Genomic DNA, 24,572 nt, shown 5'->3' with positions numbered 1-24,572 from the left:
AAAAGTAGTCATACCATAAAACAATAACGTAAATGCGGAAGTCCTAACTATTATAACCCCAAAATCCGAAAGTCACTGTACAAGGACTCTAATCCAAAACATGTCTAAGGAATTCATACTATCTGAAATAAATAAACAAAAATGTCTGGAATGGAAATAGACATTAGATAAGGAAGATCTTTGGGCGGCCTAACATTGATAGAAGCTCACCCTCAATCTGTCAGCAAATGGCCTTAACGCTAAATGTGAGGTCGGGTAGCAGTCTATGGATCACAATCTGCACTCAAAAGAATGCAGCAAGGTAGTATTAGTACAAACACTAAGTACAGTAGATATCATAGGCCGACTAAGATTAGTATCATGCATAAATCACAAAATTAATAAAATAGACAGACCAGTCAACAACACATAATCAAATAGCCAACACCAAGTCAAATAATGATATTAACAAATCAAGTCAGCGGAATAAGAAATGAAATGAACCTCCCAATAACATCCTCCCTTACTCAGGTACATACATGCTAATTGGTGTCTTTGCCCAATAGCCATGACCTGCAGGGGACCCAAAGTGTCCATGTACCACTCATCCCGGAACGAACCTCGGACCACGAGCTCACAACTAAGCCACATCCTCATCCCCTGTCAAATATGCCTTTTTATATCTAGGTCATATCCTCACCTCCGATCAAATGTGCCTTTTCATATATATATATATATATATATATATATATATTGTCATCACTTTCCATGATCGATTATCAAGTAATATCTCAATTTCATCAAGAAGATCATATTAACTACTTACCACAATTGTCATCGAAATATAGATCACAACACATCGAATAATGGAAATAAGCCCACATTATTACTCAATCAATAGCATATAGGAATTCCAACCATACATTATGCCCGAAGACTAAACTAATCAAAGTCTAACTCAAGTAGACCATAACTTACCTCGACTGCAGCGCTGGAACAATGCAAATTACTCTGCTATAGCCTTTCCCTTCCGTAATGCCCCTGAACGCTCAAAGTATAGCAATTAAGATGCTAAATAAGTCACAAACACTTTAGTCCAAAATATCAAAACAATGAACACCCTTCCACCTTAACCCTTTCTAATGGGTGAATGATTACTAGGCGTAAATCATCCTAACATTGGCCTTAGCAGCCACAAACTATCAATTTATAAGATTATTCAATCTCGTTATCTCTTACAAGCAGTTTCTATAGTCAGGCTATCATTTTTATGAAATCCTAAGCCTCAATTCACTTAGCTCATGTCTCTAATGGTTCAATTCTAGATTAGAAAGTGATAATCCAAGCCTTTAGATGATAATCACACAATAATATTCATAACCCACCAACTATTGAAGGTCTATTAAGTTCTAGGGTTACTATTCTCGATTCACTATGATAGACCCATTAGAATGATGATAATCTTAGAGATGAAAGTGCAATGAAGGGAGGAATGGTTGAGACTTACCAGTTAAGAATATTCTTGCCCTAGCCTTATAATTTCACCCTAGGTGCTTCTTGAAAACTGTGTTGGAGTTTTATGAATAAAGAATTTAGAACTAAGTGTTTAAAATCCGTGATTTTGTCCCCATCGACCGTTGCGACGGCCATTCCGTCACGCAGCCAGCCGCGCATACGGCACAATTGCCCACAGTAATGGGACCCAACCAAAAGCTCTCTCTCGCCGTGTGGCGGCATGGTTCTGCTATAGCGCCAGTGCTACAGCGGTCCAGTGCCCGTCATAACGGATACACCCAAATCCCATCTGATCGCAGCTGCGAGAGGTCCGCCGATACAGCGATCCCGCTGCAGCGGTACCACTGAGCCAGTAAGCTCGCTAATTCTCACATTTTTTCACTCTACCACCCAACACTTCATCCGAGGCCTCACAAGCACAAACAAAACATGCACATTAATGTAAAAACACCATACTGACTCACTCATGGCCTTGGAATTCCCAACGGAGGTCTAATTTCCTACGTCACCCCCAATGGACTCAACACAGCCAAACAGGCCAATTTTTCAGTTCTTAGACTTCTACATTAGAGTTTTTATTAGGTCGTTATACCTATGGAAAGGTTTGATTTGGTAGGGTGATCTTCGATTTCCCATAACGACTGGGAGGGTCGTTACATCAGATACCGATTAAGACACCGTTTGTCCCAGAACAAACAAGGATGAGGGATCTAGGAAAAGGTACCTGTCTCGGCGAAAAGCTGAGGATACTTGCTATGCATATCGGACTCTGTTTCCCAAGTAGCTTCCCTAACTGGGCGATGCTTTCACGGCGGCTATTTCCTTCGACCACAACTTACGAGCGTCTCTATCTAAATAGCAATAGGCTCTTCCTCATACGTCAAGTTCTCAGTGTGTGTGTGTGTGTGTGTGTGTGTGTATGTCACGACCTAACCCGCCCTGACTGGCACCCACACTAACTCCTAATGGGCGAACCAATACGCCTAACCATCTACTTTAATCAATTCATAATAATTTAAACACAAGATTAATCAAAAGTAGTCATACCATAAAACAATAACGTAAATGCTGAAGTCCTAACTATTATAACCCCAAAATCCGAAAGTCACTGTACAAGGACTCTAATCCAAAACATGTCTAAGGAATTCATACTATCTGAAATAAATAAACATAAATGTCTGGAATGGAAATAGACATTAGATAAGGAAGATCTTTGGGCGGCCTAACATTGATAGAAGCTCACCCTCAATCTGTCAGCAAATGGCCTTAACGCTAAATGTGAGGTCGGGTAGCAGTCTATGGATCACAATCTGCACTCAAAAGAATGCAAAGAAGGTAGTATCGACAAACACTAAGTACAAGAGATATCATAGGCCGACTAAGATTAGTATCATGCATAAATCACAAAATTAATAAAATAGACAGACCAGTCAACAACACATAATCAAATAGCCAACACCAAGTCAAATAATGATATTAACAAATCAATTCAGCGGAATAAGAAATGTAATGAACCTCCCAACAACATCCTCCCTTACTCAGGTACATACATGCTAATTGGTGTCTTTGCCCAATAGCCATGACCTGCAGGGGACCCAAGGTGTCCATGTACCACTCGTCCCGGAACGAACCTCGGACCACGAGCTCACAACTAAGCCACATCCTCATCCCCTGTCAAATATGCCTTTTTATATCTAGGTCATATCCTCACCTCCGATCAAATGTGCCTTTTCATATATATATATATATATATTGTCATCACTTTCCATGATCGATTATCAAGTAATATCTCAATTTCATCAAGAAGATCATATTAACTACTTACCACAATTGTCATCGAAATATAGATCACAACACATCGAATAATGGAAATAAGCCCACATTATTACTCAATCAATAGCATATAGGAATTCCAACCATACATTATGCCCGAAGACTAAACTAATCAAAGTCTAACTCAAGTAGACTATAACTTACCCCTCATTGTCACTGAACAATGCAAATTACTCTGCTATAGCCTTTCCCTTCCGTAATGCCCCTGAACGCTCAAAGTATAGCAATTAAGATGCTAAATAAGTCACAAACATTTTAGTCCAAAATATCAAAACAATGAACACCCTTCCACCTTAAACCTTTCTAATGGGTGAATGATTACTAGGCGTAAATCATCCTAACATTGGCCTTAGCACCTACAAACTATCAATTTATAAGATTATTCAATCTCGTTATCTCTTACAAGGCTTTCTATAGTCGCTATCATTTTTATGAAATCCTAAGCCTCAATTCACTTAGCTCATGTCTCTAATGGTTCAATTCTAGATTAGAAAGTGATAATCCAAGCCTTTAGATGATAATCACACAATAATATTCATAACCCACCAACTATTCAAGGTCTATTAAGTTCTAGGGTTACTATTCTCGATTCACTATGATAGACCCATTAGAATGATGATAATCTTAGAGATGAAAGTGCAATGAAGGGAGGAATGGTTGAGACTTACCAGTTAAGAATATTCTTGCCCTAGCCTTATAATTTCACCCTAGGTGCTTCTTGAAAATTGCGTTGGAGTTTTATGAATAAAGAATTCAGAATTAAGTGTTTAAAATCCGTGATTTTGTCCCCATTGACCGTTGCGACGGCCATTCCGTCACTGCAGCAGTCGCGCTATAGCGGGCAATTGCCCACTGTAGTGGACCTAACTAAAAGCTCTCCTCTGTTGTGGCGGGCATGGTTCTGCTATAGCGCCAGTGCTACAGCGGTCCAGTGCTCGTCATAACGGATACACCCAAATCCCATCTGATCGCAGCTGCGAGAGGTCCACCGACATGGCCGATCCCGCCGCAAATGGTACCACCGAGCCGAAGCTCGCTAATTCTCACATTTTTTCACTCTACCACCCAACACTTCATCCGAGGCCTCACAAGCACAAACAAAACATGCACATTAATGTAAAAACACCATACTGACTCACTCATGGCCTTGGAATTCCCAACGGAGGTCTAATTTCCTACGTCACCCCCAATGGACTCAACACAGCAAAATGTGCCAATTTTTTTCGTTCTTAGACTTCACATTAGAGTTTTTATTAGGTCGTTATTACCTATGGAAAGGTTTGATTTGGTAGGGTGATCTTCGATTTCCCATAACGACTGGGAGGGTCGTTACATCAGATACCAATTAAGACACCGTTTGTCCCAGAACAGACAAGGATGAGGGATCTAGGAAAAGGTACCTGTCTCGGCGAAAAGCTGAGGATACTTACTATGCATATCGGACTCTGTTTCCCAAGTAGCTTCCCCAACTGGGCGATTCTTTCACGGCGGCTATTTCCTTCGACCACAACTTACGAACGTCTCTATCTAAATAGCAATAGGCTCTTCCTCATACGTCAAGTTCTCATCTACTAAAACCGAATCCTAACAGATAATGTACGAACCATCGCCATGATACTTTTTTAACATCAAAACGTGAAATACCGAATGAATGCCTGATAAGCCTTGAGGTAAAGCCAACTCATAAGCTACCTCCCCCACAAGCTTGAGAATCTCAAATGGCCCAATGAATCTCGGGCTGAGCTTGCCCCTCTTCCCAAACCTCATTACAGCCTTCATAGGTGAAACTTTCAACAAGACTTGCTCTCTCCTTAAACTCAAGATCTCGGACCTTTCGGTCTGCATATTCCTTTTGCGTACTTTGTGCTGCCAAAAGCCTAGCTTGAATCACCTTCACCTTCTCTAAGGACTCTCTCAGAAGGTCTGTACTCCAAGGTCTCACCTCAAACGCATCGAACCAGGCAATAGGGGACCTACATCTCCTCCCATACAATGCCTCAAATGGAGCCATGTCGATGCTCGAGTGGTAGATATTATTATATGCAAACTCGGCCAATGGTAATAACTGATCCCAGTGACCACCAAAATCTATCACACAAGCTCGAAGCATATCCTCCAAAACTTGAATAGTCTGCTCGGACTGCCCGTCAGTCTGAGGGTGGAAAGCTGTAATAAGGTCCAACCTAGTACCCAATTCCTCATGCAGATTCTTCCAAAATTGAGATGTAAATATTTTTCCCCTATCAGACACAATGGAAATAGGAACCCCATGTAGTCTAACAACCTCACGAATGTAGATCTTGGCTAATTTCTCGACTCTTCATAAGTTATCCGAACCGGAATAAAGTGAGCCGACTTAGTCAACCTGTTGATTATAACCCATATAGAATCAAACCTCCCCAACGTCTTCGGAAAACCAACTATGAAATCCATAGCCATTCTTTCCCACTTTCACTCAGGAATGGGCAGAAGTGCACCCCCAGGTTTCTAATGTTTATACTTCACCTGTTGGCAGTTCAACCATTGAGCAACAAACTCCATTATGTCATGCTTCATCTTGGCCCACTAGTAATGTTGCCTCAAGTCTCGCTACATCTTAGTAGCACCAGGATGAATGAAATACCTCGAACTGTGAGCCTATGCTAGAATAGTCTTGATCAAATCACCAACACGTGGTACGTAGACTCGCCCCTTAATCCGTAACACGCCCTTTCCATCGATTACGGACTCTTTGGCCTCTCCACGTAACACCTTGTCACGGATTTTACATAACTTAGTATCCTCAAACTGCTTACCTTAATGTGCTCCAGAAATGATGATCGAGCCTCAAAACAAGCCAACACTCTGCCCGTGTTGGAAATATCATGCCTTATAAAACTGTTAGCCAGAGTCTGAACCTCTATAGCTAACGGACGCTCCGAAGAGATCAAACAAGCAAGACTTCCCATACTTGTTGACTTCCTGCTCAGAAACATTTGAGGATTGCTCTTGGGGTGTTGTGGGAGAAGAATTTATATGCTAAGTTCTCCAAGTGCGAATTTTGGTTATCTTCTATGTCATTCTTCGGGTAAGTAATTCGAAGAAGGGTATTATGCTGGATCCGCAGAAAATTCAGGTAGTCAGGGAATGGGATAGGCCCACATCAGTGATCGAAATTCATAGTTTCATGGGTCTGGCTAGCTATTATAGACGGTTCGTGAAGGGGTTTGCCTCTATTATTTCTCATTTGACCCGTTTGACTCATAAAGAGGTACCGTTTTAGTGGTCCGATGAGTATGCGGAGAGCTTTTAAAAGTTCAAGACCTTGTTGATGACAACCCCTATTCTAGCATTGCTCGAGGAGTTCAAGAATTTTGTTGTTTATTATGATGCTTCACGCTCTAGTTTGGGTGCTCTTTTGATGCAAGAAAAGAAGGTGATTGCTTACGCTTCTATACAGTTAAAAGTGCACGAGAAGAACTATCCTACTCATGATTTAGAATTGGTAGCAGTGGTGTTTGCGCTTAAAATCTGGAGCCACTACTTGTATGGTGTCCATTGTGAGGTGTACACTGACCATCACAGCTTGCAGCATGTGTTCACCTAGAGGGATCTGAACTCTAGGCAGCGGAGATAGATGGAGCTACTGAAGGATTATGACATCACCATTTTATATCATCCTGGTAAGGCAAATGTGGTGGCCGACACATGACATTAATTGACAAAATTAAATAGATCTATCTCTCTATAGAAATATTGAAGTGCTTGCCCACGGGCTAGCCCCCGTCCCATTTAATTAGGGATATGTATATACTAAATTTTGCAAACATTTTCAAGTGAAAGACTGAGTTGAGGTTGTGCTGAATTCTACAACATACTAATTTTAGATAAATATGACTATCTAATAGCATATAGAAAGAGAAAGATAATCATATCATTCATAGATTCTACAAGTCATTGGAAAAAGTTCATTCAATGTGTATTTTAATGCCCATTAAAAAGTAACATGAAAGAATTTAACCACTTATTGATGAACTTCCTTGCCTCTGTTCTCACCTACCGAACAACCACCAAGTACAAGACAAACATCTGAGTCAAGAATTTTGTTGACGAGTTGATCGATGACCTCTTCACGGAGATTAACATCATGGAGTAACACCACCAACTAATTTGGAGTGGGAACACCTAAGTCAAGAGAATTTTGCTGTGTAACCATTGGAGAAGACGGAGAAGATGTGTTGCATAATGATGGCGATGATATCAATTTAGTATCTATAAATGGTGACTCTGGTACATTCAATGATGCTATGATATCAAAGTGGTATTTGTAAATGGTGACTCTGATACATATACCTTGAGGAGCAACACCAACTGATTTGGAGTGGCAACACCTAAGTCAAGAGAATTTTGTTTTGTAACCACTGGAGAAGATGGAGATAAAGATGTGATGCAGAACGAGGCGATGATGTCAATTTAGTATCTATAATGGTGACTCTGGTACATTCAACGATGGCGATGATGTCAATGTGGTATTTGTAAACAGTGACTCTGATGGATTCTCCATTTAAAATTCTTAAAGAGAAAACCTTTCCTTTTGGAAATCTTCCAAATGAGAAAGGAGACACTAAACAACCACCACATCTAAGACCAAAAAACACAATAAGTGGATATACAAAAATTAACATATATGCAAAATGTATATATATGATAAAATATTTAAAACGTGTTATGTACTGATTTTTGCACGTCATGTGCACATCTCGATAAAAAGTTTCATAAAACCATATAAATTAGGTGTGTATATATATAGAACGTGTCATGTACCTTGACGAGTTGATCAATGACCTCTTCACGGAGATTAACGTCATGAAGTAACAACAACAACAACTGATTTGGAGTGGAAACACCTACGTCGAGGATTTTGGAATGTAACCACTGGAGAAGATAGAGAAGAAGAAGTGTTGCACAATGACGGTGATGTTATCGGTGTAGCATTTGTAAACAGTGACTCTGATAAATTCAATGATGGCGATGATGTCAATGTAGTATTTGTAAGCAGTTACTTTGATAGATTCTACATTTAAAATTCTTAAAGAGAAAACCTTTCCTTTCAGAAACCTTTTAAATGAGAAAGGAGACACTAAACAAGCATCACGTACAAGACAAAAATACACAATAAGTGGATATACAAAAATTAACATGTACGCAAAATGTATATATACGATAAAATATTTAAAACATGTTATGTACTGATTTTTCCCCTTCATGTGCACATCTCGATAAAAAAGTTTCATAAAATCATATAAATTAGGTAAATAAATGCAGATATTGAAAATGCATGAAAAATATGTATAACCTCAATCCGTGTTGATACAACAACTGCAATAACATACCCGGTGTAGTCCTATAAAGTGGGGTCTTGGGAGGATAGAGTGTATGCAGACCTTACTCCTACCTTGGGAGATAGAGAGGTTGTTTCTGATAGACCTTCGGCTCCGTGTTGATACTAGATGAAATTTAAATGTTAGATCTTCTTAATTATAACGTCAATTAATTCAAAGCTTTGAAGCTTTTAGTAGTTGGTAATGGAGCTTTTTAACAAATTTTGAAAGTTTTAAATTCAAAAAATAAAATAATAGCCCCGCCGTTTCAAGTTTGAGTTCCTTATTTCGATGCATTTGACTTAGATTCAAGAGCTATTGGTGTTTAAAGTAGAAATTAGAATAGATTTTGAGGTTATGTGGTTGGAAATTAATTTGAACTTGGATTTATTCGAGACCTAGCTGATGGGTCTTTGAGGATTGAAATTGGCACTTTAGAGCTCAAGTTATTGGATCCTAAAATTGGGAGGATTGGAGTCTAATTCCTTTCTTTGTCTAGAATTGATAAATATAATTATGTTAGGCAATTAAATGGGAACCTCCCTAATAGTTGTAATTAGGTTTATAATTTTCATATATAGGTAAATATTCCGAAAATGACTTGTACTTATCATTCTTAAATTGAAAAAATAGATGATCGTGTTGATTTTAATTACTTAAGAATTGCATCAAGAAGTACTCAATCGTCAAATGACATTATTATGATAATTGACAAAATTAAATAGATCCATCGCTCTCTAGAAAAATTGAAATGCTTACCCAGGGTCTAGTTTGCGTCCCACTTAATTAGGGATATGTATATGCTTATATTTTGCAAACTCTTTCAAGTGAAAGACTGAGTTGAGGTTGCGTTGAATTCTACAACATGCCCATTTGAATAAATATGACTATCTAATAATATAGAAAGAGAAAGATAATCATATCATTCAGAGATTCTACAAGCCGTAGGCAAAAAATCATTCAATGTGCATTTTAATGATCATTAAAAAATAGCACGAAAGAAATTATCTAATCGATGAACTTCCTTGTTTATGTAGCTCACTCACCGAACAACCGCCATGTAGAAGACAAAAATACACAACAAATGGATATACATGAAACATACGCAAAATTTGTATATATAAGCATAAATAATTAAAAATATTTAAAATGAGTTAAGTACTGATTTTTGCACGTCATGTTTACATCGCAAAAGAAAAAGTTTCAAATCAACCAACGCAGGGGGGATCCATGAATCCCTTTAGATATCTAGCTCGATTTTCTGAGAGTTTGCTTGTCGATGTTTCTTATTTGGCTTGTGTTTGTGTGTTGTTGTAAAGGACTGATTTAGAAAGTAATAAAATAGAAGCCACTAAACTCCGCTTATTGATTACTTAATTGAAAAAAGAAAAAAAAAATACTAGTGAATGTAATTTTTTAAAACGCAAGAAAAAAAATGTATTACCTCAATCAGTCTTTGATACTAAATGAAATTTAAATACTAGATCTTTTAATTATAGCCTCAATTAACTCAAAGCTCCGAAGCTTTTTAATAGTTGTCAATGAAGCTTCTAATAGATTTTAAAAGTCTTAAATTCAAAAAATTAAAAGAAGTAGTTCCATTTTTTCGAATTCAAGTTCCAAATGTATGAAAGCTTAAAAGTTTGCTCAAAATTTTATGTATGAAATGTGTATATCTGTTTCATGGCTTAAAATTTTCGATCAAAGTTTTATGTATAAAAACGGTATGAAATATGTATATCTCGCTCAAGACTTAGAATTTTGTTCACATTTTTCGTGTATAAAGTTCATGTTAGGTTTCTGTAAAATTAACACAACTACAACAACATTGTATATGACTTTTATATAATATTTAAGACTTAAAAAATTGCTCAAAAATTTGTGTATCAAATGTGTATATCAACATCAAGGCTTAAAAAGTTCGCTCAAAATTTTGTGGATGAGAACTATAACTGAAATACGCTCACTTATACGAATTCCATACGTTTTTCATACAGTTTTTATACACAAAATTCGAGTGAAATTTTTAAGCCTTGAGCAAAAAAAATTAAAATAATTAAAAAGAGTATGAAAAATAAAAATTCATTATATTTTATAAACTTTTATTATATTTTGTAAATAAAGAAAAATATCAGTATCTTATGTAACAAAGAGTCTTAAGTAGATAGCCCCTATACATTTTTTTGCATGGATTTCCATTCAAAGGCGAGGGTCTTTAATTTTTTTTTTTTCCTTCTCTTAAAAAAGTGACCGAAATACCTCGAATGCCTGCTCAGTCAAAAAAAAATTCACAAGGCAAGGCTTCGCAAAAGTCTACCTTATAATGCAGAATTTGCTTTAAGGCAAACTTTGCCTTACGCAAATTAAGACAAAGTTTGTCTTACGCAAACCTCTACTTCAAGGCAAAGTTTGCCTTATGTAAACCTCTGCCTCAAGGCAGACTTTTTGCCTTTGCCTTAACGCCAATTTTTTTTTTTTTTTTTACTTTGCTAGAATTCTACAAAAGCTAAGGCCTAACTTTTGTCTGAATAGACTTAATTTTGCAATGAAACTCTGCCTTGTGATTTTTTTTTTTTTTTTACTGAATCTGATTTCAAACTCAGAATCTCAAAGTATTTTAGGTGAAGAACAAAAATTAAAGACTAGCAATTTGAGGGTCAAAAATGAAAGACCACCCCCGAACAAGAACAATCGTGCAAATTGCCCGCCCCCATAAAACATTAGCCCAAAATTAGGAAAATGAAGTCGGCCCAAGAAAGGTGAAGGGTGATCATTAACTCCTCATTTTCCATTATTTTCCTTTATCAATCCTTTTGTTTCTGCAACACAAAAAAAAATAAAAAAATCTCCGTTTCCAAAGCCAGATGGTTTCCATAATCTTCCATTCCTCAATCTTTGGAGCTATCCACTCCAAGATTCTTAAACCCCTCAAAATTAAAAACCTCAATTCATCCAAACAACAACCTTAAACAAACTAGTATGTCTGACCTTGATGACATATTCTTAGATGCCAATGATTTTAAGTCATGTCTCCCTTTAAAAAAAGTCCCATACGGTGACCTTTTTGAAGCATCAAGAGCAGGTGACGTGGACAGATTAAAGTACTTATTAGAATCAGGTGTTAACGTTAATGCAAGAGACCAATGGGATTCAGTTGCACTTTATTATGCTTGTCTTGCTGGTCACCTTGATGCTGCCCGAATGTTATTAGAAAGTGGTGCTATATGTTCTGAACATACTTTTGATGGTGACCGTTGTCATTATGCTGCCCTTAATTTAAAGGTTAGGAAATTGCTTAAGGCTTTTGAAGCTAGGCCACCTCCACTTGGGCCTTTACAAGGGGCTTTGAGAGATACTTTCTTGGGGTGTTGGCCTAATAGGAATTTCTTGGAACAATCTGAAGGTCAACTGCCTGTTTCGGGTATGTGTGTGGATATTGAGCTTTGCCTCCGTAATTGTGCACTTTTGTAATACTCCCTCCGTCCCAATATAAGTAGCCTAGTTTGACTAGGCACAGAGTTTAAGAAATAAAAAGAGACTTTTGAATCTTGTAGTACTAAATTAATGATGTGTATAATGTACTAAAATGTTCTTTGTATCTTGTGGTTATAAACTTGCCATGTAACATGTTTGAATTGTCAACTTACTCGATATAGATGCAGCCTCTCTTTAAGACAGACCAAAAAGGAAAGTAAGACACTTAACTGGGACAAAGGGAGATACTGAATTTGCTCTTTTTTGGTAATTCCTGTATAAAGTGTGTTACTTTTAGGACAGCAACTGTTGTGCCTCAATCCTAAATAATTTACTATAAAGTACTCCATTCTTCCCATTTTAACTTAAAGGAATTGTTAGTGGCTGCACAACTTTTTAGTAGATAGTACTGTACTGAATTTCTTGTCTTTGATTATTGGTGCCTGGATAAAGTGTTTTTTTTTTTTTTTTTTGGGCCATAACAACTGCTATGCATCAATCCTAAATAGTTTAGGATAGAGTTTTTTTTTTTTTTTCCTGTACAAGAAGTAGAAGAGTCCTATAGATATTATAGGTATTGGAGGGAGGGAAAATAATCTAACTTCGAGGGTGTTTTCGGTAGGAAAATGTTTTTTCGGGAAAGTCAGTGGGTTTCTTATTTATTTTCTTGTGTTTGGTACGTAAGCAAAAAATAATAAGCTTTTTTAAAAGCACTGGTATATAATCTAGACAAATACTATGAGGGTGGGGTAAGGGTGTGGGGTGATGGGATGGGGGCTACGGGGGGGTGGGGTGACGATGAGGTTTGTTGGAGAGTGGGAGGACACAATGGAATGCCACTTGTGGAACATGTTTTCCCTACTTCCACTAGGGCTAATAGGAATTTTTTGGAACAATCTGATTGTCATGTGCCTGTTTCGGGTATGTGTGTGTATTGAGATTTGTATTGTACTGAAACTTTTTGTCTTTGATTATTGGTGCCGGGATAAAGTGGTTTGTTTTTGCTACAATGATAACGGATTTTCCTTATTACTGATTAGTTGAGGATAAAGTCTTTTCTTTTTCTTTTTTACTGTACAAGAAGTAGAAGAATGTCTAGTGATATTATCAGTAGTGGAGGAAGGGAAAATGGTCTAACTGGGCTATTACTTGAACTAACCATGGCATTTAGGTGAAGAACTTCAGCACCCTATGTAGGACTTAGGTTTTGGCTGATTGTGTTTCATACCTGCTGTCTTTTAGGGTGTGTTTGGTATTGAAGGAAAATGTTTTCCAGGAAAATAAGTTGGTTTCTTATTTTCTTGTGTTCGCTACGTAAGCAAAAAGCATATGATCTAGAAAAATACTATGGGAGGTGGGGGTGGTGGGGATGGAGGCTTAGGGGGTGGGGGTGGGGGTGAAGATGAGTTGTGTTGGAGGGTGGGGAGGACATGCACTTGTGGAACTTGTTATACCTACTTACACTATTTTCCTCATTTTTAAGGAAATTTTTTTCCTAGAGAAAATCTTTGTCAAAAAACTGAACTTGGGAAAGTTGAAAAATGTTTTCCTCCATACCGAACACTCTCTTAATTTCTAAAGAATCCTATTCACCAACTTCCGGCCATACTAATATGGCAATGACCTGCCTTGTTCTGGGAGCAGGCCAACCTCCTTTCTTTGGCTTATTAAGAAATTGAAATGTTCTTCTTGACGGTTGTGTGGTAGTATTCAACACATTGGAGTTCGCAATGTGGATATAAAATATGCTAGCACTTAAATTTCTCCATATTGCATGAGTTGTCTTTGCTCCAGCATCTTCGTTCTTTTAAAAAATATCCAGTTTAATACATAATTGAAGCGGAGTTAAGTGCATCAAGGAGTTGGGATTACAAAAGAAGGGAAAGACGTTACAGCTGAAACAGAGATGTTTATGATTTAAGGAATGGAACAGCATAAAAGCGATCTATATGTATAACGCAAAGCAAAGGTGTTCAGAAGGTGCACAGATCTTTTGAACCCTATTATCTAAAGGCAGTTCGCAGCATGTCATGTCGAAGTGTTCACTCTATACATCCTTGACCTTCATAGCATCTGTTATGCTCTTTTGCCAAATAATGCTATTTTATAACAATTCATATGTTTGGTATTGCTTATATAGTTCTCATTTGATACCGCATATTGAGTTGCAATTTACCCCTGTAATGTGAATATATTCAACTAGTCTTGAGCAGTCTGCTACTGGAGATGAAAGCACTACCCCATTTTCATTCACCTATAAGAAAGTCTTTTTGTAGAAAGATACTCCATGCCAATTTTTGTGGCGTACTTTCCTTTTTCTTGTCCCAGAAAGAATGTCATACTTTATCATTTAGAAGCATTTAACTTTAAACTTTCAATTTTACCCTTAATGAGATTATCTAAAGTCACACAAATGTCTATGGCTTGTTTTAGACCACAAGTTTCAGAAAGTCTTTCTTTCTTAAACTCCATGTCCAGTCAAATGCCATCACATAAATTGGGACGGAGGGAGTACTCTTTTAAAAAAAGAAAGTCTACTTAGAATGCTCAGAAACCACAATTTATGGGAATATGGCCTTGAATTCGGGATCCTTGCTACTCAGGAATCTTAGTACATGGGAAGTAAGTACCTAGACTTTCAGAAGTAACTTAAATACAAAAATAAATATACAGTCTCCTATTATGACTTCTTGACTAGCTATTGCACCATGAATAGTATAACAATCTTAAATCTCCTCATGTGTTGCTGAGATCTGTGCTTCAAGTTTTCATTGTATTACTGTTTCATTCTGGTTTTGAAACTTTAGACACAGAATCTGATCAGTCAACCTTCTGTGAATGACTTCCGCTCTCACTATAGGCCTGTTGAAGCCTTTTGCGTTGTGCATGATTGTACAACTGGATAGACTGTTCTTATCAGAACTTCCAGTGAAAGTGAATTTATGACTATTTTTAACGGTGTTCTAATCTGATTCATCATTATTGCTTACTGTTTCTTACATGAGCTGATATTACTTTTTGGGTTCACTGGATATTCTGTTAGTTGGATTCCTTTAGAGTTGGAGACTGGTTGTACTAGTAATTTGGTTCTTGTATGCATTTATCACACTTTCTGATTCTTTGTCCAGATTGTCTTCATGCATTCAAAAATGACATGGTGGTCTGGGATAATTAATAGGTAATTCAGAAAATGGAGGATCCAGCCCCAGCCAATTTCCTCCGGATGTTGTATTCTATGTGCAGGGTAGACCTATTGAAGCTCACAGAGTAATCTTGACTGCACGTTCGCCTTTCTTCAAGAAGAAATTTCAGACCAAATGGAAGGATAGAAAGGAAATACGATTCTATAGGGAAAAGCTGTCTTATCATGCTCTTCATAGCCTCATCCACTTCTTCTATTCCGACAGACTTGATATAGCAGTAGATGACATGGAAGATCTTGTCAGAATTTGTAAAGTTTGCAAATGCCAGTCACTACAAGAAGTCCTTGAGAAAGAATTGATTCATCAAAAACATGCAGAGTACAAAGCCCTGAGAGACGTTGATAACTCCCAAAAGCGGTTCATCTTGCAGGGAACCTCTCTCCCAGAAGAGGACCGTCTTCCAAATGCTATGCATAAAATCCTTCAAATTGCTCTTGTGAATTCCAACAGACAGAACGTGAATCTTGATGTTGATGGTCTTATATGCCTTGTCAGTTCAATGCAGATGAGTGAGTTTGAAGAAGATCTTGCAGATGTTTGTGTTAAAATTGATAAGAAGATCTTCCGTTGCCATCAAGTGGTCTTAGCATCAAGGTCTGAATATTTTAAAGCGAGGTTGTCACGCATGAAGGATTTTCTGGAAGGCAGAGACTGTTTACCTGATAATGCACTTCCATGCATTGAGGAACATGACTTGACCGTTGGAGCTTTTGAGAAAATGATAGAGTATATGTAAGTCATCTATTTCTCATTTCTTTGAAAATGAAATAAAGGAGTAAACAATAAGAACATTTAGAACTAGACCTCTTTTGCTCCCCCCACCAAAAAAAAAAAAAAAAGAAAAAAAAGAAAAAGAAAAAGAAAGAAAAGAACTGGTTTTATTCTACTGTATTGCAGTATGTGTCTGTTGCATGCATCATCGACCACATTTACGTGATTGTACATTTATTTGATAACCAGTATGACTCAGGCATCCCTCCTTAACAAACTCGCTGTGATGTGACTCAAATGACGTATGACTTGGCTTTCAGCTGTGCTTATATCAGTTGTTTCATCATCCAACCTCTTGCTAACAAAATCATATTTTGTTGACCAGGTATACTGATGGGTTAAAGGACATTGACCCTGATCAAGTATGTTGTTTGAATTTCTAATTATAGAATGGCTGTCCTAATAGTAATAGGAGGTTCTGTCTCTTTCTCCTCTGGTTGATTGCTCAGATAGTTTGATTTATGACGCATGTATTCTCATTTATCAGGCTGAAGAAATGTTTGATGCTGCCTCAAGATACCTGTTGTTTCCCCTTAAACGTGTCGTAGCAGATGCACTGCTGCCACATTTGGAAATGGTTTCTCCTGCTGAGTTGTGCCATTGGCTGGTATTGTCAGACATGTATGTACTTTTGGTCTTATTCAGTCACATTCCATTCTTTATACACCTATATGCATAATAAACTGTCCAACATCATTGGCTTCTTTATTACAATGTACTCCCTCCGGATAAAAAAGTGTCCACTTAGCCTTTATTTTTTGGTTCAAAAAGAATCTCCACTTACCAAATCAAGAAAGAATTAACCCTACTTTTCCAGATTACCCTTATTAAGTGTTACGTGACTAAATCCCAATACCTACTTAATTAGGGTCATTTTAGCCCAATTACCTATTTTTGTCTAGGAGTTTGTATTTTCTTAAGGGGTGTGCAAATGGCTAAGTGGACACTCTTTTTGATCCAGAGGGAGTATGATTCAAGAGCACATGCATGATCTAGGTAAGGCTTGTTTTGAGCTCTAGCCTGTCGGTTCTGCTTAGTGTACCACACTCCATACGCGTATTTCCAGTATGATCTTTTGAAAGTTCTTTGCTAATATGGAGATATGAGATGATCTTGATTCAGCTGGAAAAGCATCAACACATTTAGGAAGCTTTTGCCTGATAGTGACATGTCATATGATCAATTTGATTCAAGCCTATCATGGACCTGGTTGACAAAAGGATATTTATCCAGTGCATTTGATGTGGCATCTTGGAAATCTGTCATACAGAGAGGAAATAGCTAGGGTGTTGCTTCTCCAGTCTATGGAGATGGTTTTAGGTTTTATTAAATGAACTATAGAATAGCTAAAAGAGAACGCTCCAAGTCGAAGACTTCGTCTGGGCTATTCCCATTGTATTTTTCCTTAATTAATCTAAATTTTTTGGTTTTCACTTTTAGGTACGGTGTTTTTAAGATTCGGGAGTATTCTCTAGATGCAATGGCATGTAACTTTGAGACATTTGCTGATACTCAAGAGTTTAGAGCAATGCTTTTGACCCTCCCACCACCCTCTGGCGATTCCTCACTTCGTACAACTGCCCCAAGTGCTCCAGGAGCTGAGATGAATACGGATGAAGGAAACGTTTTGGACGATCTGCGAGAGAAATGGCTCGAAGCTGAAGCTGCCGAACTTGATGAGAGAGATGAGAGTGCATTACTTTTTGACAAGCGCCTAGAGATGCTCATGCATACTGCAGAACAAGAAAGAGCTAGTGGCCCTGAATGTAATGCAAATAGTGAACAAGAACTTATATGAGTTTTATTTCTTTTATTTTTTGAATCTTATAAATGTGCTGTTTGTTAATGTAGCAAAGGAAATCCCACGGGGGAAAATAAAAATGATCTTATGTGTGTTCTTTTTAACTTTGGCAGTTGGAACAGTCTTTCTGTTTTTCGTTGCATTCTTTTAACAAACTAGCTTCGCTTTTGATTGGATCCATCATTGATCCATGGAAAGTGTATTAGTATTTAAAAAAACTAAATGACCAAAATGTTCAAAGGGTGTAGCCCCAACCCAAAAGAACAATGTAAATATAACTAGTAGGATACTGATTCAAGAAATGATTAGCATAATTTCCTGCAAGTTCTGATTCAAATCCACTGAATGGCTTTTAAGAACCCCAATGGTTAGATTGACAGTCAAATCTCATATCAGTTTCACGAAGAAAACAAGATAGCTGTCTATTTGAAATCCCTGGTAATCTGTAAGTCCAGGGTGCCTAAAGTTTCTGAAAAAATATACAATTGCTTTTTTCTTCCTTTTACCACACTAACCACTTTGTGGTGATAAAGAATAGCGACTAACGAATTTATAGGTATTTAACATATTGACCAACTATATGAGATTTGTCCTCTTGAAGACAAATGCTGAGGACCAAATCAGAAGAAGCATTCCCACCAATCCATCAGTGACAATACGAACGATATTATCTAATATTTATTTTCATTAATTTCTATCCATCTTCTTGCCGCTCCTTTTCTGACTTAAGAAGAAGCATCCTCACCATCAGTGGGTGCTGCTGGAGATTCGTCAGTGGGTGCTGCTGGAGATTCATCAGAAGCAGCATTGTCTTCTTCAGGGATGGTCTCCGGAGTATCAGCTTTATGTTGCAAGCTCCAATACATGATGCTTGCCGTGAGAGTAAGGATCATCTTCGAGTTCACCTGTTTGGCAAAGTCAATTTGGTGTCAAAGCTGATTTTTTGGAAGCTAAGATTTCATAGACAAGAAATTGCTAGGATGCAACACTTACATGTATCTAGTGTTTACACCAAACTCCACCATGGTCAAGTAATAAATGAGGTGAAAATACACATAACCATATTTAGGTGATAAGAGATTATGCAGAAGACACACGCCATATTTATTGGTTTGGTGTAAACACTAGAGGCTGGTAAGTTTAAGCATGCATATACACCATACAGTTTTGTGGTCATGAACAAGAAATTGCTAGTTGATATGAAGCAAAGTGGCATTTTGGTGCTATTACAAGAAACACCAACACTAAAAAGAATGTCAATTAACCCCTAAAGATAGAATTGCAAGTATCTCATTCTTGATAAGTAATGCTAAGTAGAAATCAGAAATTATACATCACTAATCTCAAAGATATATCTAAATTGATTTTCATGGAATTAATTGGAAGAGATATTCTGAATTAATCTGAGTTGGGGCATTCAATGTAATCTAGGTCTGCACGATATGGCATGTCTGAATGTATAACAATGGATTACTTTTAGCTCTAAGTACTCAATTATATTGTCAAATATCAGCATAGTTAGCCGTCTGACATCAGTAATGTATCACTTAATTGCAATAAGATGAAGTCTTTAACCAGATGATGACCATCTGGTGTGATATACAAAATGGAGCCACAAAAAAGTAGTTTGTTATCTCATACTTTACCTCTATTATATCCTCTGGCAATAAGAAGATGGAACATCCAAGTTTCCTTGCAACACTGATAATGTAAGTTGCATTAAGCTTCTTATCCTCATCTGCAATTTCAATCAGAGTCATCAATATTCTCATGAACCCCAAAGAAACAAATCGTTCAGATTATTTAAACACAGCCAAAAAGAGGGAAAATCTTTTCTTCCAAGATTTCCAGTTGCCATGATCTTTTCGTTAGGAAAGGGGGTGAGAATATACTGAATCTTCTGCTTGTGACTACAAATGAACTCTTATCGTTTAAGTCTGTACCAGTTTCCCCCTTGGTTACAACGCTCCAATTCACGACCCTTGGCTCCACTGCAGTAAGAAGTTCAAGGAAGAATGTCCCATTTGATAGACTTTTATCCTAACAGAACAAAACAAATAACTCAGATACCGTGAAACAAAAACTGGTTTATCAGGATTGAAGCTTTTTTTATTACCTTAAAGCTTTCCATTTGAGATTTTCTGCCTGCACTCTTCACTTTTCTGTTTGCCCAATTTAGGATATCAGCATCTGTTATCTCCTTTCCTTGGGCATGGAACCTCAAGTTTTTCAACAGTTGCAGCATTGTGAACCTCATTAGCTGCCACAAAAAGGCTGAGAAAAGAAAATAAATCTTTTACTTCTCTAACAATAGAACATTTAATGACGCCTAAACAATTTCTAAAGTCACATCGCCAAATGTTTGTAATATCCATCTTATTCACTATAAAGAATCGACTTTGCATATTAACGCAGGAAAGCTCTTTAAAATTTTGGCATGCCTTCTATTGCAGATGATAGTATGCAATCACCCAATATTTGCTTACTCCTATAGCATATTCGGGGCATGATATGTCGAATATAGGGAAGTTTAGCAACCATGGCAAGTAAATTGTGGTTCAGAAAAGAGTATCTACCTAATATGAGCTTCTTGTTTCCTTGTACAATATCATTTCCAGCTACATTCACAAGGGAGAAATTCAGTTCTTTCCCAATCCTTATGACTTGGTTGCAATTCTCAACTTTTCTAAAAGGCATCTTAATAGGGGGTTTTGTTGCTTGCTTCCAGTTGACTGATCCGGGTGCAATTTTGTCAAGTACCTCGAGGAGCACCCACCTGCATGTAAGTAAGAGGATTACCATCAAATTAAATTTATAATGTCTAATAATGTCCAACAAAGAAGCAATATACCCACCCAGTTCGGACATTGTCAAATAGATTGTTTATATAAGTATCAATTCCAAGGCTGTTAATCCACAACCGAAAGCATCTTTCTTCTCGAGATGTTTGAGCATCATCCTCCATCATTTCAGCAAAAGATATTTTCTTGGTGTCCACTGACAATCCATTCCTAGACCATGACAAAAAAACTCTTTAATATATGGAAAAGTAAACCATTGCGAACTCCACTAATCATAAGCATCAGCAACTTAATAGATTATCTTAATGTTCATCAGAATTGGTCTATAGCTTTGCTATGAAACCAGATTATAACTTAAGGAACTAAAAAAAAAAAAAATGAAAGTAGTTGGTATCACATCCTCCGCGTTATCTACTTAGAAATTTCAAGTTTCAGATAATTTGTTTATGGAGAAGAACTTAATCTGACCTGTGTTGGAATATTTGTGCAACAAATGCAAGATTTAAGTTTGCCGAACCCTCAACAATATCCTGTGGTGTAACATATCTTTTGCAATCCAGTTTCTCTGCTTGCTCAATAATCAAATTTGCTCTTTCAGTTGGATCTTTAGTAGCTAGCGTGGTGGTTGTACCATGTTCTGGTGCAAGAGTATTAAGCAAATGAGCATAGGCCTCTCCGTCCTGCAGCCGATTAGAAAATAAACATCAGCAAGAAAGTTGGAGAATTCTATTTTCACAAATGAAGTAACGTGCAGACTAATTGATGCTCCTAAAAAGGCAATTCGATATTGAACTCGTAGAACTTTCTCACCTTTAAATCAGATGAAAAATTATTGACCGTCTTCTTATAGCCTGCCTTCTTTAGATGGAAGTTCATCCATTTCAGTAAAACCTTTTCTGGAGCTAAACCTAAGAGCTCCTCCACATCCTGCAAATTTTACTACTATTATTTTATCTATCATGAATTTCAAGGTGCATTAGAGCTTCTAACGGTATTACTCCGCATTAGAACCAAAACAGGAAAAACCAATCAACTATTGGCAAACCTTGCTGTCCTCCACCAGTTCCACGAGCTGCGGAGTTTTCTTCAAATTGAGATCAGCTAATAGTTGTATCTGATTTTCCAAAACAAAGAACATCAGAAATAATTTGAGTAACAATTCCTTATGCATGACGATCATATGGAACAGGTATAGTAGTAGAAAAATACCTTGATAATTTGAGAAATCAGCCCAACAACCAGATGAGGCTAAGAGAAAAAAAACATAAGAAACTTCAGCAGCTATAATATTTATGTGAGAAAACTACTGCAATAACTAGCACAGATTTTACATACTCTTGCTTCAACTAAATCCTGTGTGCCAATATTGACAACTGTGCAACCGATTGCTTTTGCAGAATTGAGGCAAAGAGTGTGATTCTCATTTCTCTCCCATGGATTAAGAACCTTTTTGGTATTGATAGCACGCTCATCTATAGTACCAGGGACGGCAACATTGATAAGCTTGCTGCATTACATGGTTTAGTTAATGAATCAACAAACACGAAAGTGATCAAATGACTAAGTGAAACAAGAATCATTGTATGCATCCTTATTAACACTTACCAAAGAAGAACACCGTCTTTCGCCAGATCAAAGAGTGCATTGGTAGACGGATCTATAGGAAGATAATCCTTCAAAAACTTGTCTTCTCTGAGAAAGCTATTGATATGTGCAACATATGAGGTCTTTTCAGATTCACTAATATTGTGACGAATTGTGGTTGTTCTGGCCTTGAGGAAAGAGGACGAGCCTTTTAATTTTGTATTACCCAATTTAGCAGTAGCTCGTCCTCGTAGATCTAGATGTGCCTAGCCAGCAAAAAACATAAAACCATACTTCAGTTGATACAGAGAACTTATGGGACACACATAAGAAATTAAGATAAGAAAAATAACAGGATACCAAGTAAGGTTTGAGAGAATCTCATCTTAAGGTAGGCTGATTCATTGGTTTTACTCGTTATTGCAATAACAATGCAACGAAAGTGAAAGCCAAACATGTCAGAGTAAATTAGACAACCGCAAACTTTGATGAAATCCGGAGTTGTTCATTCCTTTTGAATCCCAAATGTATTGGCAGAAAACTAAGAGAATGAGGAAATAAACAAGAACACGACGAAATTGTGTGGCACTCACCCGAAGAAAGGATTCAAAATCAATTTCTTCAGTCATATCAGAAGATGACTCGTTTAATATTCGCCTAATGTCATCTTCAGTGAGAATATCCTTCAAGGCCTTAAGTTTGCACATAACGGGTGGCAGATCGCCCAGTGTGACCTTCCCTGATTCATTCCTTGCAGAAACAAACTGTAACCAAATTTCAGCTAATAACAAGAAGAAATCTTTCCAGGAAAAAGATTCACCCCATCAACAAATGTATTTGTTATATATTGTAGTGTATCCTATTGTTACTTTAAATACAGTATTCGGTTTGACTGTTATATAAATTTTATTGTATCATATCGTTATCCGTTGTAATGTAACGACCGATTTGGTGTTATCGCGTGACCTTTTTTTTTTTTTTTCTTCTCATCTTGCTCTTACTTATTACTCCCTCCATTTCAATTTGTTTGTCCGTTTTTTATTTGACACGGATTTTGAGAAAGTAAAAAAGACTCTTGAATCTTGTGGTCTTAAATTAAAAATATGTGGAATGTACCAAAATCTCCATTAATCTTATGATCTTAAACATGGCATGTGATAAGTTGGGGTTAAAGAGTTGTCCAAAAAGGAAAGAGTCATTCTTTTTTAAACGTACTAAAACAGAAAGTAAGACAAACAAATTAAAACAAAGGGAGTATTTAATATCCTATTATCTTATCCACCTTTTTTATAATAAATCTATCCCGTATCTTACTTTTTCTTTATAATTGTAAGTTTATTCTTCATATTGCTGGTGCCTGGCATTACGAAGTTACAAATAATGATACAATCAATCCAAATATTATATTCATCAAAACATTAATAAAATATGATACATTATGAAAAGATACGAAACAACCATCCAAACAAGTTGTGAAACGAAAAAGAAAAAGAAGATCATATTAGACATACACTCGAATGGAGGCCACGAAGCTCGACTTGGGTGAATTGGCTCTGAAGATTTTGATCAGAAACAACAACACCAACAAAACCAGACATTCTCCTAAAATTTGCAAATCAATCCCCACTAAGCACAAGATAAATTATACCTTCAATTCACAAAACCAATGACAAAAAAAATATTTAAAAAAAAAAAAAAAAAAAAAAAAAAAAGACAATGTATTGTCAATATGAATTGCATGCAGAGATAGAGATTCAAGAACCATACAAATTGTCACAGGATCAATAAATTTGACGTGCACTTTTCTAGTGTGATGATCACATGATCTTATTTAGTTAGGACATTTGTGGGCATTGGTAAATTAAGTAAATAAGGAACCTGAGGTATTAGAATCAAATGCTCGTGTGGGGAAAAATATGGACAAATCTTGGTTCCCAGTGGGCATTTGCTGTTTTACCAGGAAAATAAATGAAAGGAGAAAAAATCGTTTTACCTATCGGTCCCGCGAAATATAAGGGAGTAGACTATACTAAGAAGAACATTTTTTCTAATTTCCATTTTTGTTAGTACCCCTTTATTCATTTTTAACACGAATTTAACTTCTTATTTTTTAAAATTCTGTTTTATATACTAAGGGAGGGGAAGGAGAAAGAGGATGAGGATGTTCCACTATTGACAGGTTTGAAAAAGAGTTCATCAAGTGAGCTAGCTCTCACCATCGAATTAACTTCTACATGTTTGATAGTAAAAA

General features: G+C 36.9%; 2 protein-coding genes across 3 annotated transcripts; one reads left to right on the top strand and one right to left on the bottom strand.

Annotated features, from left to right (window-relative positions):
- The first annotated feature begins 11,506 nt into the window (after positions 1 to 11,506).
- LOC132036193 (BTB/POZ domain-containing protein At2g04740) lies at positions 11,507 to 18,057 on the top strand. The gene is made up of 5 exons (XM_059426460.1): positions 11,507 to 12,108; positions 15,340 to 16,096; positions 16,461 to 16,497; positions 16,623 to 16,756; positions 17,576 to 18,057. Exons 1-5 carry the CDS (start codon positions 11,667 to 11,669, stop codon positions 17,931 to 17,933), a joined length of 1,728 nt encoding a protein of 575 aa, XP_059282443.1. The 5' UTR covers positions 11,507 to 11,666; the 3' UTR covers positions 17,934 to 18,057.
- Positions 18,058 to 18,241: 184 nt separating this feature from the next.
- LOC132036422 (fimbrin-5-like) lies at positions 18,242 to 24,260 on the bottom strand. Of its 2 annotated transcripts, none has more exons than XM_059426762.1 (15): positions 24,089 to 24,260; positions 23,833 to 23,969; positions 22,915 to 23,085; positions 22,343 to 22,587; positions 22,073 to 22,244; positions 21,947 to 21,985; positions 21,783 to 21,851; positions 21,548 to 21,664; positions 21,206 to 21,417; positions 20,792 to 20,947; positions 20,513 to 20,712; positions 20,053 to 20,210; positions 19,880 to 19,976; positions 19,583 to 19,674; positions 18,242 to 18,841 (listed from the first exon to the last, which is right to left on the bottom strand). In XM_059426762.1, the coding sequence occupies exons 2-15, from the start codon at positions 23,917 to 23,919 to the stop codon at positions 18,662 to 18,664; spliced, it is 1,995 nt and encodes a 664-aa protein (XP_059282745.1). In that variant the 5' UTR covers positions 23,920 to 23,969; positions 24,089 to 24,260; the 3' UTR covers positions 18,242 to 18,661. The 2 variants fall into 2 exon arrangements, with proteins under 2 accessions (XP_059282745.1, XP_059282746.1); XM_059426763.1 differs by having other exon boundaries at positions 23,833 to 23,923.
- Between the last annotated feature and the right edge of the window lie 312 nt (positions 24,261 to 24,572).

Source organism: Lycium ferocissimum, chromosome 11 (assembly GCF_029784015.1).
Source record: "Lycium ferocissimum isolate CSIRO_LF1 chromosome 11, AGI_CSIRO_Lferr_CH_V1, whole genome shotgun sequence".
In the NCBI taxonomy this organism is placed as follows: domain Eukaryota; kingdom Viridiplantae; phylum Streptophyta; class Magnoliopsida; order Solanales; family Solanaceae; genus Lycium; species Lycium ferocissimum.
This window is presented reverse-complemented; position numbering and strand designations above follow the sequence as displayed.

What these genes read in the sequence shown, in the direction of transcription:
- LOC132036422 (XM_059426762.1), bottom strand. Translation starts at nt 23,919, where the DNA reads ATGTCTGGTTTTGTTGGTGTTGTTGTTTCTGATCAAAATCTTCAGAGC. An exon ending in AACTGGTGGAGGACAGCAAG is followed by an intron (nt 21,665 to 21,782) that starts GTTTGCCAATAG and finishes TAAAATTTGCAG; the next exon opens with GATGTGGAGGAGCTCTTAGG. An exon ending in CTCAAATGGAAAGCTTTAAG is followed by an intron (nt 19,977 to 20,052) that starts GTAATAAAAAAA and finishes TTGTTCTGTTAG; the next exon opens with GATAAAAGTCTATCAAATGG.
- LOC132036193 (XM_059426460.1), top strand. Translation starts at nt 11,667, where the DNA reads ATGTCTGACCTTGATGACATATTCTTAGATGCCAATGATTTTAAGTCA. An exon ending in AGGTCAACTGCCTGTTTCGG is followed by an intron (nt 12,109 to 15,339) that starts GTATGTGTGTGG and finishes GATAATTAATAG; the next exon opens with GTAATTCAGAAAATGGAGGA. An exon ending in TGGCTGGTATTGTCAGACAT is followed by an intron (nt 16,757 to 17,575) that starts GTATGTACTTTT and finishes TTTCACTTTTAG; the next exon opens with GTACGGTGTTTTTAAGATTC.